The sequence below is a fragment of the Vidua chalybeata genome, chromosome 12 (assembly GCF_026979565.1).
Source record: "Vidua chalybeata isolate OUT-0048 chromosome 12, bVidCha1 merged haplotype, whole genome shotgun sequence".
Taxonomy (NCBI): domain Eukaryota; kingdom Metazoa; phylum Chordata; class Aves; order Passeriformes; family Viduidae; genus Vidua; species Vidua chalybeata.
In genome coordinates this window covers 9,264,697-9,285,872 of record NC_071541.1, presented here as the reverse complement: position 1 = coordinate 9,285,872, position 21,176 = coordinate 9,264,697, and the positions used below count along the sequence as shown (strand labels likewise).

At 58.7% G+C, this 21,176-nt stretch overlaps 1 protein-coding gene across 10 annotated transcripts; it reads left to right on the top strand.

Moving 5' to 3' along the window:
• The first annotated feature begins 197 nt into the window (after positions 1–197).
• USP19 (ubiquitin specific peptidase 19) lies at positions 198–20,964 on the top strand. Of its 10 annotated transcripts, none has more exons than XM_053953408.1 (28): positions 198–279; positions 3,637–3,736; positions 3,892–4,136; positions 5,875–5,931; positions 7,006–7,134; positions 7,682–7,815; positions 8,121–8,528; positions 8,853–9,120; positions 9,250–9,406; positions 9,508–9,579; positions 10,115–10,230; positions 10,552–10,760; positions 11,040–11,241; positions 11,327–11,460; positions 11,651–11,809; positions 11,890–12,000; positions 12,149–12,259; positions 12,415–12,516; positions 12,734–12,874; positions 13,039–13,157; positions 13,382–13,519; positions 13,609–13,973; positions 14,635–14,745; positions 15,277–15,493; positions 15,800–15,952; positions 16,060–16,223; positions 16,304–16,482; positions 18,323–20,682. In XM_053953408.1, the coding sequence occupies exons 3-28, from the start codon at positions 4,028–4,030 to the stop codon at positions 18,554–18,556; spliced, it is 4,299 nt and encodes a 1,432-aa protein (XP_053809383.1). In that variant the 5' UTR covers positions 198–279; positions 3,637–3,736; positions 3,892–4,027; the 3' UTR covers positions 18,557–20,682. The 10 variants fall into 10 exon arrangements, with proteins under 10 accessions (XP_053809383.1, XP_053809377.1, XP_053809385.1 ...); XM_053953402.1 differs by having other exon boundaries at positions 10,546–10,760; XM_053953410.1 differs by lacking the exon at positions 18,323–20,682 and adding an exon at positions 20,713–20,964 and having other exon boundaries at positions 199–279; positions 10,546–10,760.
• The last annotated feature ends 212 nt before the right edge of the window (positions 20,965–21,176 follow it).

Sequence of the window (21,176 nt, the reverse complement as noted above, 5' to 3'; positions counted from 1 at the left end):
CTGGGGGGCACAGCACAGCCGGGACCCGCACGGAGCAGCCCGGCACTGTCACGGGTCGGAGCCGGAACGCCCGCGGCCGGCACCGGGGCCGCCCCGCGCTCCCGTTGCCGCGGGAACGCGCCGGCACCACCCCCGGGCCCGTGTCACGTGACTCACCCCGTGTCACGTGGGCGTGCCCGGCGGTTCCCGGAAGTGCGTCACGGGCTCGGGCCTGTCTCCGTTGTCGGCCCGCTCGGAACTTCGGCGCGGCACAAACAGACCGGAGCGGCGGGCGGGGCCGTGAGTGCGGGGAGGGCCGGGCCGGCCGGGCCGGGGCGGCGGCGGCGGGGCCCGGGGGCGGCGAGCGGCGCCTGGGCCAGCGCGGGGTGAGGGCCGCAGCGGCGGGCAGGGCCCGGGGGCGGCGGGAGGCCGGGATGCGGCCCGTGGGCACGAGAGCCGGGGCGGCGGAGAGCGGGGCAGGCAGCGGATGGCGGTGGCGGCTGCCTGTGACGGGCCTGAGCGGAGAGAACCTGCGGGGCCACAGGAGCTGGGGCCGCGGGGGCTGGAGCGGTGCTCGGCAGGACGGGCCGAGCGCGGCAGCCCCGGGCAGGAGCCGGCGCGGTGACCTCGTGCTCTGCCCGCCGGGGCCGCTCGCTCAAACACCGCTCGCTCAAACACCGCTCGCTCAAACACCGCTCGCACAAACACCGTTCACAGTCCCTTAGCCCTCTCTCGGCCTGGGGCCGCCGGCTGCTCTGTGGGCGCTCTCATCATTATCCCTGCCCATGGCCGGCAGGTTGGAACTAGGTGATTTTCAAGGTCTCCTTCCAGCACAAACCTTTCTATGATTCATGATCGTCCCCAGAATGAGGGAGCTGGGCCTGCCGGGTTCCCCACTCAGCAGAGGGCTCACTGCTGTCACAATGTGTTGGGGGCACAGTGATTTCCACATGGGTTGGAAACATTTTGTGTGACAGTGCTGGCTGGAGTAGCTGCCCCAGGGGACTCTGTGCTTGCCCTGGCTCCACCCGTTTGTCAGGCATGCCCAGAAACTCAATTAAAAGTCAAGCTTGAGCCTTGGGATTTCTGGTCCCTCAGGGGAACAAGAAAAAGAAGGTGACAAAAGTGTTTGTGTACATGAGGGACATGTTTCTGTTGTCTGTGTTTAGGACATGGAGGATCCAAAAGTCCATGGAAAGATGATGTTGTTGGAATAGCCAACTTCTCTGCAGCTACCCCTGCAAAGGCCTTTGGGCACTGATGGGGTGTGCTGTGGACAAGAACCAGGGAGCTCCTCCTGCCATGTGCTAAACCTGCCCCAGGCAGGGGACACAGATTGCATCTCACTGAGCACTTTCTGCTCTCCTTCCTGGTCTGGTGCTGCTCTGGGGAGGAGTGGCCCTTCTCCTTGGCCTCTTGCTCCCTTTCCTCTGGCTAGTCAAAATATTTGCAGTCTCAGCATGAGCTGGGTTGGGAAACTGCTCGGGGGGAAGACACGGTTAGGAGAAAACCCCGGCTGGATCTGGGTCTGGTACACGCCACAGCACAAAGGCAGGGAGAGTAGAGGATGGGGAGGCACTTCTGCTCCCCGCAGCAGCATGGCCAGGCTTCCCTGGCTCTGGGGATTGAGTAAGGTTTTGTAGGAGTGGCCAGCTCATCAGGTGCTTCCCAGAGGTTCACCTGGCATCTAGCCAGAGCGGCCTTTCACCATCTCTCCCCTGCAGTGACTCCTACCGTGCCAACAGGAGTGGTGCCAAAGCCTTTGTGCACCCAGGGGCTGAACATGCTGCCTGTATGTGCGTTTCCTGGTGGCAAAAAGTCTCCTGTTCGCCTATTCTAAACCCTGAGTAACCTGTGCTTTGCCTTCACTCCTCCAAAACCTTGAAGTGTGTGCAGCAGCCTCAGGCTGCCATCAGTCTGGCAGCTGAAATGGGCAGAGCTCCAGCCCCCTTGGTTCCTGCCTGCTGTGAGGAATAGCTGTCAGCAGAGCACCCGAGGGAGCTGAGCCCTCAGCGAGGCATGAGAGCAGCAGGCTTCTGGAGGAGTGACAAGCAGGCCTGCAACCCTCTTCCTCACCCCTTCTTGGGCAGAGGCCTGTCCTTTCTCAGCCCTCCAGACCCTTCTGAGAGCTTGCTTTCACCCCTGCCCAGCAGTTATCCTCTGCCATCCCTTTGGAGGTGCAGGAAGGAGGCAACAGAGCCCTCCTGACCCTGCATGAAGCAGTCACTGCTTCTTGAGTCCTATTTCTCCTGGGGTTTTCACCCTGGAGGCAAAAGAAATACAACAAAAAATGCTTTCCCATGTTTGTCAAGCCCAGGTGAGCTTCTTCAGCACCAGGAGACTGGAGCTGAGTGACAGCATGCTGCTGGCATCAGAGGCCTAGCCTGGTGAATCACTGCCACTTTCCCTGCTGTGGGGGCCAGAAGTGCTTCTGCATCCTGGAGAGACCCAGTGAGTGCAGCAGCATGGGGATGATGATGCTGCCCTCCCACACTCTTTCAAGCTCTTTGGAACTGATACTGGACCCTGCTCAGCATCTCAGTCTCCAGGTCACTTGGGCCTCTGCACTATGGGTGGCAGGAGTTGTCTGTGCCAGGCACTTGGGCTGGACTCAGCTTTTCACTTGGCTTCAGTGTCTCTTTGTGGTGAGGGCAGTTTGGCCTGAAGAGAAGTGGTTTGGATGCAACACCTGTCATGGGGCTGGCTTTGCCAGAGCTGAGGGCAAGACCAGGCTGCTTTGCTTTCTGGGGTTCCTCTCAGTTTGGGGCTACTTGTTGCCCCGAACATTTTTAGAACACAAATGCCCTGGCAACATGGGGCTGGCAGGACAGAGCTGGCAGTGTCCTTCCTCTGTCAGAGTGCCTCCCTTGGAGGTACCTCCTGCCACTGGCCATGCCCATGCACAGCAAGGGGTCTGTGCTTGGTACATGGGTGAAAGCAGAACAGGGTGTTCCCGAGGGACAGCTTGCCTCCCACTGATGGAGAGATGGGCTCAGTGGAGCTGGGCTAGGCCAAGGTGTTGTTGGGCTTGGCTCCATGTCCTCAGATGGGAGCCAGGCCGTGGGATGTGTGTGAAACAGTGCACTGGGAGTTGTGGCAGGCAGCTGGCACCTGGGGGTGGGCAGGATCCGAGCGGCTGGGCTGGATTTGTAGGGAGGGCATGTCTACAAAGGGGACAGGGGTGAACAACTTACATGCCTTGCTCAGTCTACTCTCTTCCTGGGGCACGAGGAGCAGAGGTGTCCTGTTTCCAGGCCAGGCCCCCCTGACGCTGTCTGTAAACTGGCTGGGAGATAAATATTCAAGGTGCAGTCATGCTGGTTAAGTTCCCAGCTAGTGGGAGAAGGGGGAGGAACTCTCCTTTTGCCAGGGAGCTCTGCTCTCATCTGTCACTGGAGACTGTCCCAGGCCTACTTCCTTCTTAGGGTGTTGCTGGCTCCTATTCTGGTGCTGTTACAGAGGACACTGTTTGACTGAAATAGCTGTCACTCGAAGCTGTGTGACATGCTCCCCCAGTTGACTCTGGAGGCTCAGTTTTGCAGATCCAGGCCTCCTTATGTCCTTGCCCTCGACTGTGTCTCTGGGTCTTAGCGCCAGCAGCTGCTCTGGGCCAGTGTTGCTATAGTGGGAGCCATGAGCATGACACTTGCTTTCCAGGTTTTTAATGCGTGCCACATACTGAAGACCCCTGGTTGTATGTTGGGAGCTCTGACAAGCCCATGCTTTTGGCAGTAAGCATTGTAGCAGCTGTGATGAGGTAGGTTTCCTCATTAAGTGCTTCATAGGGCTTCCCATAAACACCACGGTGAAGGTCATGTAAGGGCACTGGCCCTGAGGCAAAGAGTGGATCCTGCTGCTGTTGGGCCTTTTCCACCTGCTCCTCCTGCCATGCTTGCTCTTTCCTCTCTTTAGGCCATTACTTCCTTGCCAGAGAGTTTGACCACAGAGAGTCGCCAAGATAGCTGGGCCAGGAAGAAAACGTCGCACCCCTGACCCAGACTCCGTTACCGACCCCGGCGGGCTGTTTGTGTCCTCCAAACGGCTGAAGATGTCCAGCAGCACAAATGCCCCTGGCCAGAGGAGAGCATCTCGGGGCTTGGATGATGCCACCAACAAGAAGAAGCAGAAGGATCGAGCCAATCAGGAAAGCAAGGAAGGTGAGAGCCCCTCGGCATCACTGGTGAGCAGGCCCGTGGTGTCTCAGCCCCACAGCCTGGGAGCCTCTCAGCCATCTGCTGCAGGATAAGCAGATTTGACTAATCACTTCCTGCAGCTTATGGTAACCCGTGTGATGTGGGATCTTCTTTGACAGTGTCCTCCCTGGACCTGTAACCTCCTTTCTTTGGGCACTACTTAGCCGCAGTGATGTTAGGAAGGTTGGGCCTGTGGTCTTGTTAGCTATAGTCTGGAGCTGGCCTTGGTGATTGTTTCTAGACTCTGCTTTAGACTGTGATCTGCCCTGATCCAGTGAGAGTGGAACTGAAACCTGTGGGTGCTCTTGCAGCTGGAGGCAGCACTATGACCAGGAGTGCAAGGCCTGCGGGTAGGGCTGGTGCTATAGCTTCTGAGTCAGAGCAGGGTGTGGTTCAGGTGAAGTAGTTGCTGTAGAGTAATGCCTTCTTTAACTGTCGTGTATCCTTTGACAAAAATGATGCTTCGGGTGCAATAATGCTGCGGGCAGGATGCCTGCAAGACTTTCTGTGGTTCTGGAAAGCTGTTTGATTTCTGTGCCTGCTCTGTTATGATTATTGTAACCTCAAAATCACAGGGTGTTTTATAGGTCAAGGTAATTGAGTGCTTGGCGAGGTCTGTGCCAGCGCGGCCGGGCGCAGTCCCCGATGTGAAATCCCACGGTGCAGAGCACAGCACTGTGCTTTCTCTCGCGTGGGAGGAGTGCGCCTCTGGTAGGGCTTGGCTCTGCATCCTCTGACGTGGGGGATGTCTTGAGGGCAGCCATGCTGCCCCTGTCCCCTCTGTGAGAGGTGTTGAGAGGCTGTAGATCCTCCACGCAGTGCTACTGCCATGCTTCTCACACTGCCAGCCCCACCGGCACCTTTGCACCAGTGGCTGTGGTGGTCAGCAGAAGTTTCCTACTGGTTTGTGCCTGGTCAAGAGAGGCAGCGACAGCCCTCTGAACATTCCTGAGTGGAGACCACAGTTCCTGTTGCCACTATTTCTCTGCTCCGGGAGAATGTGCTGTCACTTTGGGTCCCTTGCCTGGCAGAGTTCACTATCCTGTGGGGCTAGAGCAGGCCTGGCGACACTTCTGGCTGTTGGAGGTAATTCTGTGGGTAGAAGGGATTAGGTGTCAGGTCAGTTTGGTTCCCCACTCTGATCTGGAAGGAGGTTTTCAGATGTGGACGTTGGCAGCTTGTGCAGGAATGGAAATGTTAAAGTGCAGCTGAGCCACGTGGTTCTCTGGTTACAGCAGAATTAGTTTGAGCATGACCAAACACCAGGTTCTTTCTGTCAGATCAAGACAGGACTCCTCTATATGGCTGGGGGCTGGGACCTGGTGTACCGAGCTGGGTAACACAGCTGGGCCTGGATGCCAAAAGCTCACAATGAGATGTGCCTCAAAAAAGCAGTGCCTACACGGTGCAGAATTGTCATGTTGCTCCCATTGTGATACTGTTTAGACTGGAATATGGTGGTATGGCTCAGAGCAGCTGTCCTGGCACTGACTTGCTGCAGTGCTGTAGGCAGGACTCTGGGGAAGGAGAAATGTGAGAAAGCAGAGGAGGGAAGTGGGCAACACGTGCAGGATGAAAGGCCTGGACACAGATTCAGGGTAGAACGAGGTGATGTGTGAAATTTTCAGCATCAGCTTGCTGGCCTATGTTGTGAGGTGACAGAATGACAGACCTGCCTGCGCTCTGCTTCTCTGCCCACCAGTGTCTCGCCCTGAGCTCGAGCAGGCTGAGACTGCCCAGGAGAAGGATTCAGAGGAGGGTAAGTCGAGGTGTGTGCCAGCTGTCAGTGCATGGCCATGGAGTGCCCTTGCTAAGGGATCTGAAGCTCTCACCTTGTTGTGCAGTGCTCTGGCATTGAGCAGAGCTAACATGAGCACTGCCTTGCCTCAGTGTTTATCTTAACAGTATGTATTCTTCCCAGGGGCAGAGAAAGGAAGAGGCCCTGGGTATGTGGCAGTCTGCTTGCAACTCAGGTGTCACAGTGCCACTGAGCACAGGCCTGGGATGCCTCACTGCTGACACCTGCTCTGCTTGTTTCTGAGTAGGACATGATGCTGTCCTGGGAACATCCTAAGCTGTGTCACCTTGTGGGCAGCATTGACTGGTTTCTGTCTCAGTACAGGCCTGCTTTGAGGACAGAGTAGGATGTCCTTGTGCCCCAGGGGTAGAACAAACCTGATTGAAATCAAGGTGATCAAAATCACTTCCTTGTGTTGAAGACTTCAGGGCATCAAAGGCCACACCTGGAGCCTGGCAGGCACACAATGGAAGTTCTGCCTGCACCAGAGTATCACTGCTGCACTCTTTTCTCACCCATTACAGCATACTTGCCCGTTGGCCGGCCTGCCCATCTGTCAGCCGTGTTAGCCACGCTTACCTGGCAGGAGTACAGTGCTTTGATGGTTGCAGCTGGGCTGCATGGTTTGCATATGCAAAGGGGAAGTGGCAATTTCTGATTGTGATCAGAGTCCACCTAAATCCCCCAGAGTAATTCTGTGGCTTCCTTGTTCCTTGGGAAAGCAGTAATTGCTTTGTCGTTGGCAGGAGCCACCCTTCCTTCCCAGCTGCCACTGCTACTTGTGGCAGTGCCAAGAACAGCACTGCCTTTCTGATCTCTCCGGTTCCCACCGGGATTCATCTGCCCTGCTGCAACATGTGTTCTTGTTTGTGGCCTATCTGATGAGGGCAGGTCCCTTTTAATTGTCATGATCTGTGTTCCCTGCGGTGACCTCCTTAACTGCGTGTGTGTTCAGGCTTGCGTTTCCCAGCCAAGGAGTGGGCACTTCAGGCTCATTCCCCAGCAAGTGGGTGACACTTCCCTCCCTTTTCCTAGAGCTGCTGCTGGACTGGAAGCAGAATGCCGATGAGATCATTATCAAGTTGAATTTGGGCACTGGAGCTCTGAAGGCAGAGGATGTACGTGCTGATTTCACTGACACGGACTGTATGGTCAAACTACCAGGTATGGGAATGGAGTAACTGCTGCTAGCATTTATCCATTGGGATTTGGCGCAGCTCTGGGCCAAGCACGGGGTTGCCGTAGGCAGACATCAAACTTCCCTCAGAGGCAATGCCCTGCTCTCAGCTTGCACACACTCAGGCAGCAGACAGGGCCCATAGGAGAGCATTGTAGAGCTGGGGAGGGCAGGAGCTGGCCTCTGTGCCAAGTGAACAAATGTCCACAGCCGCGCCAGTGCGTCTCTGTCCCCTGCTTGCTGGGATGGCTGAGTCAGTCCCGGGTATCCTTTGGAAAAGTGACTGTGCCCCTGAGGGCAGGGAGGCCCAGGGCCTTCCCGCTGGGAAGGAGGCCAGCCAGATGTACAAAGCAAGTTCAGGGAAGCTGGCTGGAGCCCTGGAAGGCTCCTGGGGTATGGTGGCAGCCTGCCTGCAGCTTTCTTGGCTCTGAATGAGTGCTTCCTTCATCCTGGGGGCAGGTGAAAGGGGGCTGTGGGTTAGGTGACAGCTGCCTGGAGCACTGCCTGAGGTAGTGGTTCCCCTCTGCTTTACAGACGGGCGCCAGTGGAGCTGTCAGTTCTATGAGGAGATTGAGAGCTCCTGCAGCAAGATCCAGTGCAAGAAGGGCAACTTTTTACAGCTTGTGCTGCAGAAGAAGATCCCACTCCATAACTGGTCTTCACTTCTGGTAAGGAGGGAATAATCTGTTTGTTAAGGGAATTTGTGGAGCCCTGGGGAGCTGGGGTGAGCTCCGAGCTCCCTGCTGTTGAGCTGCCCAGGGAGCAATGTGGGGCACATCTTTCATCTGCGTGCTGCATGAGCCATCTGCCTCTGTCCCAGGGAGTTGTACCCCTGTTTCAGCCTGCCATGCATTTCCAGGTTCTGGAGTAGAGTCCTGGTGCATTCTGGGAAGGGGGAGTGAGGGGTTGATAGGGAGCCTGAAAGATGGTGCTACCTGAGTACCTTCCCACTGTGCTGCATTGCTTTTTACAGAAGAAAAGGAAAGACGGATCCAAAGAACTGGCCAAAGGGGCTGCATGCTGGGAGAACGGGAAGGAGAAGGCTGCTTCTGCAGAGTTAACCCCTGAAGAGCTGAGGGCTGAAGGCACAGAGCCACCAAGATCCCGGCGGGAGCCCTCCAACCCCAAACGTGCTCCAGGAAGAAGCGAGGCCCTGGGAGGGAAAAGCCCAGCCAGCCCAGGGACACAGAGTGGCCCCAGTGCCAAGCGGGCAGTATACCTCAAAGTAGCTCCCACTGAAGAGGAGCCGAATGCCAGGGTCACTGGGAGCACAGAGCCCAGCAGAGGGCACAGTGGGAGGGCCAGCAGCCGCCGCAGTGGCAGAGCCAGCCAGGTCGATGCACCTGCGGCCCTTGCAGACCTCGCAGTGCCACTCGAGAAGGTACCTGGGGACCTGGCTGGACAGGGTAACCCTGCTTCCACTGCCCTGTGCAGGGGATGCAGGACCCATCCCTGCCAATAAGGATGGGGTGGGCTCTGGGATGCTGAGGGCTGACAGGAGGACCTGTGGTGGAGGAGAGGGTGAAGTGAGGACCCTGCAGTTGCTGTGCTGTGGTGCTAGTGGGGCTGAGCTGGCATGGGATGTGCAGGGGAAGCAGGTGGTATGGAGTTGTGTCTGACTGGCTGGCAGGAGCCACAGTGGGTGGGCCAGGGCAGCTCAGGGGTGACAGTGTCTGTGTTTCACTGCGTCTTTCTGTATTGAAAGGCTGTGGTTTTGGCCAAAGAGACTGTTCCTGTGGAGATGCCACCTCTCACAGCTACCACAGAGGTGCTCCCCCACCGTGTTGCCACCTGTGTTGAGAAGAGAGTCCTGCAGCCAGGCAGCCCTACTGAGGCCTTGCGGAGCCGGGACTGCCTGCCTATCCTGGGAGAGAGCTCTAAGGCCATCCCAGTGGCCACCCCTCCCATGGGCAGAGATGGTGAGAAGAGGGACTGGTCCAAAGACGACGTGGCTCTGGAAGCAGCAGCTGATGGTGAGTGGCCAGAGCCCGTGGGGTGAGCCTGGTTAGGAAGGCCCATCTGCTCAGGACCTTTCCTGGGTCAGCTTGCATCCCCAACATGCAAGGAAGATAATCTCTCTCTCCGTGGTTTTCCTTACTCAGAGCCAGAGCCTTTTGTAAGCCTGACCTTTGTCAAGAATGACTCATATGAGAAGGGCAATGATCTGGTGGTGGTGCATGTCTATGTGAAGGAGATCCACAAGGAGACATCCAAGGTGTTGTTCCGGGAACAGGACTTCACACTAGTGTTCCAGACGAGGTACAAGTTTGCCTCGGGATGATGCCAGGCTGCTGCAGAGCTCCTGATTGTGGCTGGGCTACTTGTTTGTTCACCTCTGCTCACTCCCAATTTCTCTGCAGTGATTCGAACTTCCTTCGTCTCCATCCTGGCTGTGGGCCCCACACGGTGTTCCGGTGGCAGGTGAAACTCAGGTATGACTCCTGTCCTTCTAACTTGCACCTGGGCAGGGGAGGTGAGAGTGCAGAGCTGGAGCAGGAACCAGTCCCATCTGGCAGTTTTGTACAGGGAATGCTTGTTTCTGCATCTGGAGGTTTCATTTACACCATGCTACACTGGTGCCCTAAGCCTGGTCTGCCTTGGCTGTGTGCTGCTTGCAGGGAAGGAAATCCCAGTGTCTCCTTGCCTGCAGTGTCTCCCAGTGTCTCCTTGCCTGCCCCAAGCTGTTCTAGAGCTCTTGGGACAGAGCCAGACCAGCCTGTGTGCCCTTTGGGTAGGATGTGCAGCAGGAGAGAGCCAAGCAGAATGGATCTGTCAGAAAGAGGGGCTCTGTGTGCTCAGTGTGGCCAGGCTCAAGGGTTTCCACCCTGCTTTGCCAGGGCTACCTCAGGATTAGTGCTAGCAGGGTCCCTACTGCCTGGAGGCCATGGGTCTGCTATGCAAAGGCCTTGGCATGTCTGAGGCTGCTGTGGGGTCTGGGGCACCTCTGACTTGCTGCGTGCCTTGCAGGAACCTTATTGAGCCGGACCAGTGCACGTACAACTTCACGGTGTCTCGCATTGATGTCTGCCTGAAGAAACGCCAGAGCCAGCGCTGGGGGGGGCTGGAGGCTCCAGCCACACGAGGTCTGCACCCTGCCTTCGTGTCCGTCCTGCCTGCCCGCTGCACCGCAGCGGGCATGGGCCCTCCTCACCACTACCAGCTGCCAGCTGGTGCTGCATCCTCTGGCATTGAATGGTGGGGAAGGAGAGGGGCTGAGTGGGTGCAGGTAGGAGGGGTGTGAGGCAGGGTGTGAGCCAAGTGATAGGGGAAGGGCACTGCTGTTTCCCTTGCTCATGGGTATGGAGAGAGCCTGTGCAAGTGCGGACTGAGCAGTTCAGCCCCACGGTGGGCAGTGTGTGGTGCTGCTAACCACAGGCCCACCCTTCCCCCTTTTTAAGGTGCAGTGGGTGGTGCAAAGGTTGCCATGCCTACAGGCCCTACCCCTCTGGATAAGAACCCTCCTGGCAGTAACCAGCACCCCCTCTCCAGCAAGGAAGAGGCCCGAACCAGTGACAAAGAGAAGCCACGTGTGGAAGATGGGGCTCTGGATGGCGTGGCAGCCCGTACAGCCCCAGAGCACTTGGCAGTGAAGCAAGAGCCACACATTCCTTCGGTGAGTGTGGTCACACTGGGTCTGACCTGGATAGGGGAAAGAGAGACACCTCCTCAGTGCCACTCTGGAGACTGAAGTACTCCTGGAGGAGGAGGTGATGCCCCTCAGTCATAGTTGACAGGATTGGGGGCAGCTGTTGGCCTGTTTGTCCCAGTCCAAGTGGGAGATGGTGTGATGGCTTCAGCCCTCTCTGGGGATTTTCTTGGGCTTTTGAGTTCCTCTGGTGTTCCCAGAGAGACTCCCTGAGTGCCACACTCACACTTGCCTCTGCTTTGGCAGCCCAAACCGACATGTATGGTGCCACCAATGACACACAGCCCAGTGAGTGCCGAGAGCGTGGAGGATGATGAAGATGAGGATGAGAAGAAGAAGGTCTGCCTGCCTGGCTTCACGGGGCTGGTGAACCTGGGCAACACCTGCTTCATGAACAGTGTCATCCAGTCCCTGTCCAACACCCGGGAGCTGCGTGACTACTTCCATGGTGAGCCCACACTGGGAGCCCAGCAGAGCTTGGCCACTCAGATGATGAAGCCAGCAGCCACCCTGAGCTCCTGCATTTCTTACAGATCGGTCCTTTGAGTCAGAAATCAATTACAACAACCCGCTGGGGACGGGTGGACGCCTGGCCATTGGCTTTGCCATGCTGCTCAGAGCACTGTGGAAGGGCACACACCATGCCTTCCAGCCCTCTAAACTGAAGGTAGGGCCCTTGGCATTGGTGCTCAGCCGGACCTGCTGTGGGTCCCCAGCATTCCTTTGTGGGCACATGGCTGCCCTGCAAGTGCCACAGAGAGCTGTGTGTGTGTGTGGGTGCAGCCAGGGTTTGTGCATCGGGCAGGCAGTGCTGCCAGGGGTCTGCTGACCAGCCCTGACTACTGTGCTCCCCACAGGCAATTGTGGCCAGCAAGGCCAGCCAGTTCACTGGCTATGCCCAGCATGATGCTCAGGAATTTATGGCCTTCCTGCTTGATGGCCTGCACGAGGACCTCAACCGCATCCAGAACAAGCCCTACACAGAGACTGTTGACTCAGATGGGAGGCCTGATGAGGTGAGGGTGTTCCTTCCCCAAAGTCACTGGGAGAGCAGCCTGGGTGGTTTAATGAGGTGCTAAGCCTTTTGTTCCTGCAGGTGGTAGCTGAGGAGGCTTGGCAACGACACAAGATGAGGAACGACTCATTCATAGTAGACCTCTTCCAGGGCCAGTACAAATCCAAGCTCGTGTGCCCGATGTGCTCCAAGGTAGGGCAGCCCTGAAGGTTCTGTCCCTGTCCTGGTTGTGCAGAAGTAGGCTCCTGATCCTCACAGGGCAAGGCTGGATCTTGGGTCCACTGGATCTGCTGCTAGCCACAAGCACTTCCCACAGCTGAGTGTGTTTTTTTATCTGCAGGTGTCTATTACCTTTGACCCCTTTCTGTACCTCCCTGTGCCCCTCCCACAGAAGCAAAAGGTGCTGACTGTCTACTACTTTGCAAAGGAGCCACACAAGAAACCCATAAAGGTAAAGGATACCTTCTACCCTGGGGAGGGAGCCTAAGAAGGCTCCTGGAGGTGCCCCAGGCAGCTGGTCGTGTGCCAACCAGCTAAGCCGTGTGTTAAGTAAGGGCCCGCGTGCCTTAGTGTGGTGTGACTAATGTGGCACTTTCTCGGTGGCAGTTCCTTGTGAGTATCAGCAAGGAGAACTCCAGTGCCATGGAGGTGCTAGACTCAGTTGCCCACAGCGTGCGTGTGAAACCAGAGAACCTGCGCCTGGCAGAGGTGAGAGCGCTGGGCAGATACCTGCTCTGGAGGGTTAGGCCACCACAGTAGGGCTTGGGGATGTCCATCTTTCCCTTGTGAGGTGGTGAGCTGAGCACAGCATCCTTGAGCTGCTGCTCTTCCCACAGCTCACTGTGAGGCCGAGGTCTGTGGCTCTCTGAGGAGAGGACACATAGGGCAGCCCTCACACGGCCATGCTCCACTGCTTTCCCGGCAGGTGATCAAGAATCACTTCCACCGCATGTTCCTGCCATCTAACTCACTAGACACAGTCTCGCCAACGGACCTGCTGCTTTGCTTTGAGGTGCTGTCCCCAGAGCTGGCCAAGGAGCGTGTGGTGGAGCTTCAGGTCCAGCAGGTAAGAAGGCATATTGGGACTACTGGGAGGGATGCAGGAAGACTGAGCAGGAGGGGCAGAGCTGCACACGAGGGCAATTAGCTACAGTGAGCATGGATGCCCACTGAGGCTGCCTTGTCCTGCCCAGGTGCCCTTCCCTGTCCAATGGGTCCTTTCTCCTGCAGCGTCCGCAGGTGCCCAGTGGCCCTGTCGCCAAGTGTGCAGCCTGCCAGAAGAAGCAGCTGCCAGAGGATGAGAAGCTCAGGCGCTGCACGAGGTGCTATCGAGTTGGTTACTGCAACGTGTGAGTTGGCTTGGTGCCTGGCAGGGATGGAGGGTCTCCTGCTGTGAAGGGCTGGATGGGAGAGCTCTGCCTGTTGGGAGAAGGTGGGATGGATCTGCCCTTTGGGATGTAGCCAGTTAATTCCTGGTGTTCCCCTTGTCCCCAGCACACTCATCTGGCCCTGCACTGCTCCTTCCCAGGCTGTTCAAGGATGCTGAGTTCAGCAGGGTCTATGTGTGTTACAGGGCGTGTCAGAAAACACACTGGCCAGACCACAAGGCTTCGTGCCGTCCTGAGAACATCGGTTTCCCCTTCCTCATCAGTGTGCCCGAGTCCCGCCTCACCTATGCCCGCCTGGCCCAGCTGCTGGAGGGCTATGCAAGGTGAGAGTCCAGGGAAGGAGGGTGCTTCTGCTCCAGAGCTGAGCTCAGCCCCGTGTCTGGCCAGCTCTAACTCCCACCTCCATGCTCAGGTACTCAGTCAGCGTGTTCCAGCCTCCATTCCAGTTGGGTCGGATGTCACCGGAGCAGGGGCTGCAGCCTCTGCACTCAGACAAGCTGGAGCCCGTGGCCAAGAGCAGCTGTGCAGCAGCCACCTCTGCCCCTGAGCTGGGAGATGGGGACAGGGTTTCAAGCCTCCCTCAGGAGCCCCCGCTCTCGCCAGCTGTGCCTGAGCTGCAGCCAGAGATGGGGGATACTACCACTGTCCGGAGCAAGGTCCTGACAGCCAGGAGTTCCCTCCTGAGCTTGGATTCAGGGTTCTCTGAGCACATGGAGTCGCAGGGTGACAGCTGTTGTGAGAAGGAGCCGTCCTATGAGAGAGCCCTCAAGCCAGAAGGTAAGAGGTGCTGAAGTGCTGGCTGTGTCTGTGCCAGGAGCTCGGGCAATTCTCCCTCCTTGGGGTGACCTCCCAGCACAGCATCTCTTCTCCCCTTGTGAGCTTGGTCTGAAGATTCTTGGGAACACAGATGAGGCCATGGGAGCTTTGTTTTGGCACTCTTGCCTCACCTGAAATGCCTGCGTACCCACGCTCTGCCCTGCCCTGGCAAAGCCCAGGGTGTAGAGCAGAGACCTGATGAAGAGAGAGGCTGGAGTGCTGTGTTGTTGTGGGAGAGGTGGGAAGGTGGGGGCTGGCAGAAGTCTTGTGGGAGCAAGGCAGAGCTGGTGCAGGCTGAGCCCCTGGGGGCTGTGAGCAAAGCACTTCGCTTGCGGTGACTCAGCTGCATGGGACCAGCCTCTCGCGCTCGGCTGCCTGGCTGTCACGTTTCCAGACACTCGTCTCAGGATGGCAGCAATGTGCAGTGAAGGGGCAAGGCAGGCAGAGGAGCACAGCTTGCCAGGGGCAGGCGCCTGCTAAAAATAGTCAAGGACACGGGCACGTGGTTGTGTCCCTTCAAGGCCGTAGCATGTGAGGTGGGGGTGGAGGCGCTGCAAATTCTTGGCCCCTACGCAGGGCAGACAGGCAGTGCCACCACAAATCTGTCTCTGCCTATTCACAGCTGCCATCCCTGGGTACCAACACACTCCAGACTCACTGAGTGCCCGCGCCACACAGTTCTACATCACTAAGATCGATGCTGCCAACCGAGAGCACAAGCTGGAAGATAAAGGTGAGCCAGAACCCTGTAAAGCACCATCTTCATTCCTTACAGCCTCTGGCAGGGTAGTGGATCTGCCTGGCCAGGGTGCCAGAGCCTGCCTGGCACAAGATGAGCCCAGGTGTCCACACCGGGACATCTGAAAGCTGCATCTGACAGGGGAGGGAAGGGCTCTGCTGCACAGAGCCTCTGTCTAGAAGCTCTTCTTGGGCATGACATTCCTGCTCTCCTCACAACTAGGCCAATTCCTTCCAACCTCATGTATTCTCAGAGGGTCTGTGATCTCTGGGTCACTCCTTTGTTTGAATGGGATGCCCACACCAAGTACTGGTTGTGAGGGTGCTGCTGATGAGAGGGCTGTGCCAGTGTTGCAACCCTGTAGGCTGAGGGGCTCTGCATGATCAGCCTGGCCAGGGGGTACCTGTCTCTTTCTGCCTGCACTTTTTGATCTCTGTATCTAACTGGGATGGGCAAGACTGCTCCAGCAAGGTGGCCTCATCCAGCCTGGTGCGGTAGTTGTGTGAGGTCTGTTCCCCTTCACAGGTGACACCCCCCTGGATCTGACAGATGACTGCTCCCTTGCCCTGGTGTGGAAGAACAATGAGCGCCTCAAGGAATTTGTGTTGGTAGAATCTAAGGAGTTGGAGTGTGTAGAGGATCCAGGCTCGGCCAGCGAAGCAGCCCGGGCTGGCCACTTCACCCTGGAGCAGTGCCTCAATCTCTTCACGAAGCCTGAAGTCCTGGCCCCAGAGGAAGCGTGGTGAGGAAGGCAGCAGGGTGGGTTCCAGCCAACGGGCCCAGACAGCAGCAGGGGTTTCCCAGGAGCTGCCTGAGCCTGCATGCTGTTTCTACTGGCAGCCAGGAACAATGGGCTGGCCTTCCCTGTGCACTCGGAAGGGCTAAGCCAGCAGGGAGCAAAGCTAGTGCTCTGCAGGACTGTACTGGCCTGCCCTTGAGCCCTCCCACATACCCTTTGCCAGCCCTGCATGTGGGGACCCTGGGGCTAAGCTGGGCTGCAAGGACTGAGGCTCTCTCCATGCCAGTAACAAGCACACTCTTCCCCCAGGTACTGCCCCAAGTGCAAGCAGCACCGTGAGGCTTCCAAGCAGCTGATGCTGTGGCGGCTGCCCAACGTCCTCATCATCCAGCTCAAGCGCTTCTCCTTCCGCAGCTTTATTTGGAGGGACAAGATCAATGACATGGTGGACTTTCCCGTCCGGTGAGAGCCCAGGGGATGATGTGTCTGGGTTGGCACTGCCTCTGCTGACCTGCAATGCAGCCTGCATAACACTGATCACCCTTGACGGTCACTGTGTCTCTCCATAGGAGCCTGGACCTGAGCAAGTTCTGCATTGGGCGGAAGGGTGAGCAGCAGCTGCCTATGTATGACCTGTATGCTGTGATCAACCACTATGGAGGCATGATTGGAGGGCACTACACAGCGTACGCCCGCCTGCCCAACGACAAGAACAGCCAGCGCAGCGACGTGGGTGAGCATCTGCCACCCCTGCCACCCCTCTGCTCCTGCAGCCATGACTTGCCTGCTTGCTTAACCCTTCCTCCTTCTCAGGCTGGCGGCTCTTTGACGACAGCACAGTCACCACCGTGGATGAGAGCCAGGTGGTGACCAGATACGCCTATGTCCTCTTCTACCGCCGGAGGAACTCTCCTGTGGAGAGACCCCTGCCAGGGCATCCCTCAGACCACCGCGCCGAGCGCACCCCCTCTGCCGAAGCTGCTGCCAGCCAGGTGAGCACTTGCGTCTCTTTCGCCACTGTTGGAGCCACAGAGCCTTGAAATGTGCTCAGGGGCCTGCATGCAGGGGCCCTGCCTGTCTTTACCTGCACCCACAGAGCCTGGTGCAGCTGTGGTGCAGTGCCTGTACCCCTTCGATACCAAAGAGCTTGTGCCAGCTGGGCATTGGAGCCTGTCTTGCTGTGTTCTCACTGTGGGCTTGGGACAGTCCCTGTCCCGAGGGATCACAGGGGAGCAGGTTTTCATCATCAGTGTGGAAGTGCTGGTGGGAGGGCACTGGAAGAGGAAAAAGGGGCACAGCCTCACTGGGGTCTGCATTGGAGGAAGAGTTGTGAGCAGTGCAGTAGGATCTGGTTGTGCCAGGGAGCAGTAAGAACTTGCCCTCCAGAGCCACTTTCAAGGCAGGGTGGGGAGCACTTTCTGCTGGGGCTCAACTCAGGGCCAAGCCAAGTGCAAAAAAGGTAAATGCCAGTGCTGAGCCAGAGGCCTGGCAGCCTTCACAGGGTGCTGTAGAGAAACCTGCCAGAGCGAGCTCTGTTGCTGGGTGGCCTGGGAGGGAGGGACTGGGGGTGGGCCAGATGGCAGCGTGCTTTCAGAATGCAGTGGTAGGGAATGGCTGCACTGATCTTCTTGTCAAAGTCAGGAAGGCCGAGGCTGGTGCCCACCTGGTCAGATCCCATGCACCATTGTGCTGCAGACGTTCCTTCCGTGCTCAGCACCTCTGTGGGCCCGCAGAGTCTGAGGACAATGCTCAGTTCATTTCCAGCATGACTGCACATGTGTGCCCAGAGGGGCCTTTCTGGCCTGGCCTCCCTGCCCCTCTGGCTCATCCTCCCCTTGGCCCAGTGCTGGTTAGGCATCCCAGCTCTGCCCTCTTGCCTAGGGACAAGCTGTCTGTCTCTGAGGCCAGTGAGGCTGTCTGACATGCTGGTGTCTGCCTGCCTGGGCTGTTCCTGCCCTGCGTGTGTGTCCTGGAGCAGCCCCACTCACTAGGGGCAGCCTGAGCAACGAGAAAGCTGCACTGCTTTTCACACACTGGTGGTGAGAGCCTTCAGGGAACAAACTGGCATGGTGGCTCACTGTATGCCCCATGGCACTGGGGTTCATCAGGTTGCTCTTGTGGCACTGGGGTTCATTGGGCCCCTGGCAGCACTGGTTCCCCTGCGGTAATGGGATGCATTGGATCCCAGTGGGGCTCAGCAGGTCCCCAAGCACCCTGGACCACCTGCACCCTCCATGGCACTGGGTGCCCTTCAGAGACCTGCTCCCTGACTGGCTGCTCTGCATGATCACCACCATGAAGGGCCAAGCCGTGGTTGGCTGCCTGTGGAAAATCCTCCTGGAACCTGGGCTACGATTGGTTGTCAGAGCGTTCCTACCCACCAAAGCAGAGCTGTGACTGGCTGTACTGGCACTGTGCCTCCTGCTCCTGCTGCTCCAGCTGGCTCTGGATTGGCTGTCATTTGAAAGATCCTGTTGGGATCACAGAAGCTGGGCTGTGATTGGCTGCTGCCTGCTCCCTTGCCTCCTGGACCCACCAATGCAAGTGCATCTGCTCCATCGGGATCCAGCTGCTGGCTTCACTCCCTGCAGGCCCGTGAAGACCCTGCCCGGCAGCTGCCCATGCTCCCTCCCACAGAGCCACCCACCGGAGCTCCACACACCAGAGACCCTGAAGAGCTGCGGGGGCGGGCGCGACCGCGACGGTGCTGCATGGGGAGGCGGGCTGGCTGGGCACGGGGCTGGGCTTGCAGGCAGCCGCCTGCCCCGGGGGATGGCAAGGGGTGTTGCCCGTTGTGTTCTCCAAGTGCTGACGCAGGTTTCCACATCGCAGGCTTCTCTGATCTGGCAGGAACTGGAGGCTGAAGAACAAGACCTGCAGCTTGAGGCACCCCAAAGGCCTGCAAGAAACTCTTGGAGGCCCTGTGGCCAGAAGCGAACTCCGGGCACCCCCCACCACCCAGATGAAGGCTGCGTCAGATACTTTGTCCTGGCCACCACAGCTGCAATTGTGGCTCTCTTCCTGAACGTCTTCTACCCGCTCATTTACCAGCCCCGCTGGAGATAGGCCCAGGCGCGTGGCCAGCTGCGGGAGCAGGGCCGCCAGGGCACGCGCCGTCCTAGGACGCTATGAGACGAAGACATGAGGCAGCAGGACAGAAATTGCTGGGAGAGACTCGCCAAGGGAAACATGGGGCTGTCGGCTCCTGTCTGTCTGCTCTGGCATCTACTGTGCCAGCTGGCAGGCCTGTGTGGCCAGCCTGCTACCTTGCCAAGGCACAGCCAAGAACCAGAAGCTCCTTTGCCCTTCCTTGCTGCCCACTGGGAGTGGGGCAGGCCTCAAGGCTACCTGCTGCTCAAGAAGGGACGTTGCTGCTGCACTGTTGCTGGGGCCTGAGAGCCCTGTGGGCACATCAGCCATCTCTGCTTGGCTCCCAAGAAGGAAGTGGAGACCTGCCGGAAGGCTGCAGCAAGGGCAGGATGCCCTGACATGGGCTGTGGCTTGGCCACCTCTCTCAGCTGTGCTGCTGCAGGAGCCTTGAGCTCCCCTGGGGCTGGGGCTACCCACGGTCCTTGGCCAGCCCAGTCTGCCCTGCTAGCCTTCTGCTGAGCCTTCTGGTGCCAGCTGCCTGTGCACTGGGAGCGTGTGTGCCGCGCTCCTGTGCTGGGGCTGGACAGGCTTGTCACCAAGGGCTTGTGTGCTTCCCTGCTGAGCCCCAGATGGCTGCTGGGGAGCCTGGCAATCCAGACTGAGGTGCCCATGGTGAGCACTCATCTCTGCGGGTCACTGCCTCCCACCAGTCCATGGGGCTGTGTGCTGGCAGCATCTGGGGGAGTTAGTTTCTTCAGGGCAGCGTGGTGCAGCACCTCATTTGAGAGGGTATTAGCTGCCCATGCTGTGGGAGAGGCATGGAGGGAGCACAGATATGACCATGGTGCATTAATAAAGCCAGGTTTTCCAAAGAAATGCAGCATTCCTGTCCTGTGTGCTGGGACTCCCACACAGAGGCGAGGACTCCACAATGGGGTCACCTGAGGCCACTCTGTGACCCAGCTGGCACCAGGACCATCCCTTGGGCTTTGCTGGGTGCCTGGTGCACCCTGTGTGGCAGCAGGCTCAGGGGAGAGCTCTGCCTGCCCATGCCATGAGGCACAGGCTGGTCTCCAGTCCCAGCTGTGGAGCGGTAGCCTCACGGGACACGTGCAGGGCGCAGGGAGCCCAGCAGGGCCAGGAGCAGGCAGTCCCCTGAGGCTGGGGCACAGGCTGCTACTCCAACGGTGTCTGACATTGAGACGTGTTGCCCTTGGCTGAGCGTGGCTCACGCAGCTCTGGCGTATTTGGGTGTGAGAGGTGACTTCAGAGCCCTGTGACTTTCTTTTCCGTCTCCACTGCTGTTCCACTGGCAGTGCCCTCAGCTGGCCTGGGAGGGATGCTTTGCAGTGAAAGGGTTCGTTTGCATTTTAGGCCGGGGCCTCAGCTGAACTCCCCCTACCTCTGTCCCACACCCCTCCTCCACATGCTGAGGTTTACTCCCCTCCCAAGCACGTCCCAGCTGGGGAGCCCAGGAGGGCTGTGCTGTGGTCATGAGGTGCCTGTCCTGGAACAGTTGCCTCATTGTCTACAGCCCTGGGTCTCAGCAACTTCCCCCGCTCACCCACAGTGCTGGCCTCGTGGGTCTGAGTCAGTGCCCGGCGCCGGTGGGCTGACCTCTGCTCCAACTGGTGCTGGCACCCCAGGGTTGGGGCCCACAAGCTGCTGCCTGCACCTGCCTGCACCTGCCTGCCCTCATCAGCGGTGGGTGGCCGGCAGCGAGGCCTGACAAGGTGCTCTCAGCCCTGGAAATCCCCTCTGGCCCTGCTCTGTTCCTCAGACCTCCGGTAGGCGCTGGCAGCCTGTCTGTGGCCTGTCACTGCCGCCCATACTGGGGTGCAGGGCTCTGCTCCGACACCGCCAGTGGCTGAGCAGCCCTGGGGCAGGAGTGTGCTGCGGCCTGGCTCTCCTGCTGGGCCGGAGGGGCTGCCTCCAGCGGCCCTGGGCACGCTGCTTCCCTCTGCCCTGCCGTGGGGTTTGCCACCAGCTGCTGCTCTCGAAGCCCAGGGGCTGCACATTCTGCATGTGGGGCTGTGTCCCCGCCAGGCACCTCTCCAGCCCCCCAGGAGCAAGGGAGGGAGATGGGTGGGCAGGGTGCAAGTCTCCCTCTCATGCCCACCTTCTGCTTGCAGGGTCTGCCCCCGGTGCCGTTTGGATCCGGCCTGGCCCCCGAAGGAGCCCCGCCGCTGGCTGCGGAAGGCCTCCCCGAGCGTTTTGCCAGCCCCGCCGAGCGCCCAGCCCCCTCCTACAGCAGCATGGAAGAAGTCGACTAGGGTGTCATGGGGGGCCTGGCCTGGGGGTGTGGGCCAGGCCAGGCACTGGGGGGTGGGGGGATGGGGGGGAATCGGGGTTTGTCCTGCGCTCATTAAACTCTCTGAACTCCACTCGCTTCTGCTGCCTGCTATCCCTTGGGACCCTCTGCCCCCTGGTGAGTCAGGGCACCATGTCCCCGGTGGGCTGTTAGGACTCCCAGCACGCTGCTGCCCCAGGTGCCCTCGTGCTGCACTGTTCTCTGGTGTGACTTGGTGCCTGCTATCCCCTAATATCGCTCAGGGACCGGTGCCATTGCCGGGTGCACTCCACAGCAGCGGCTGGG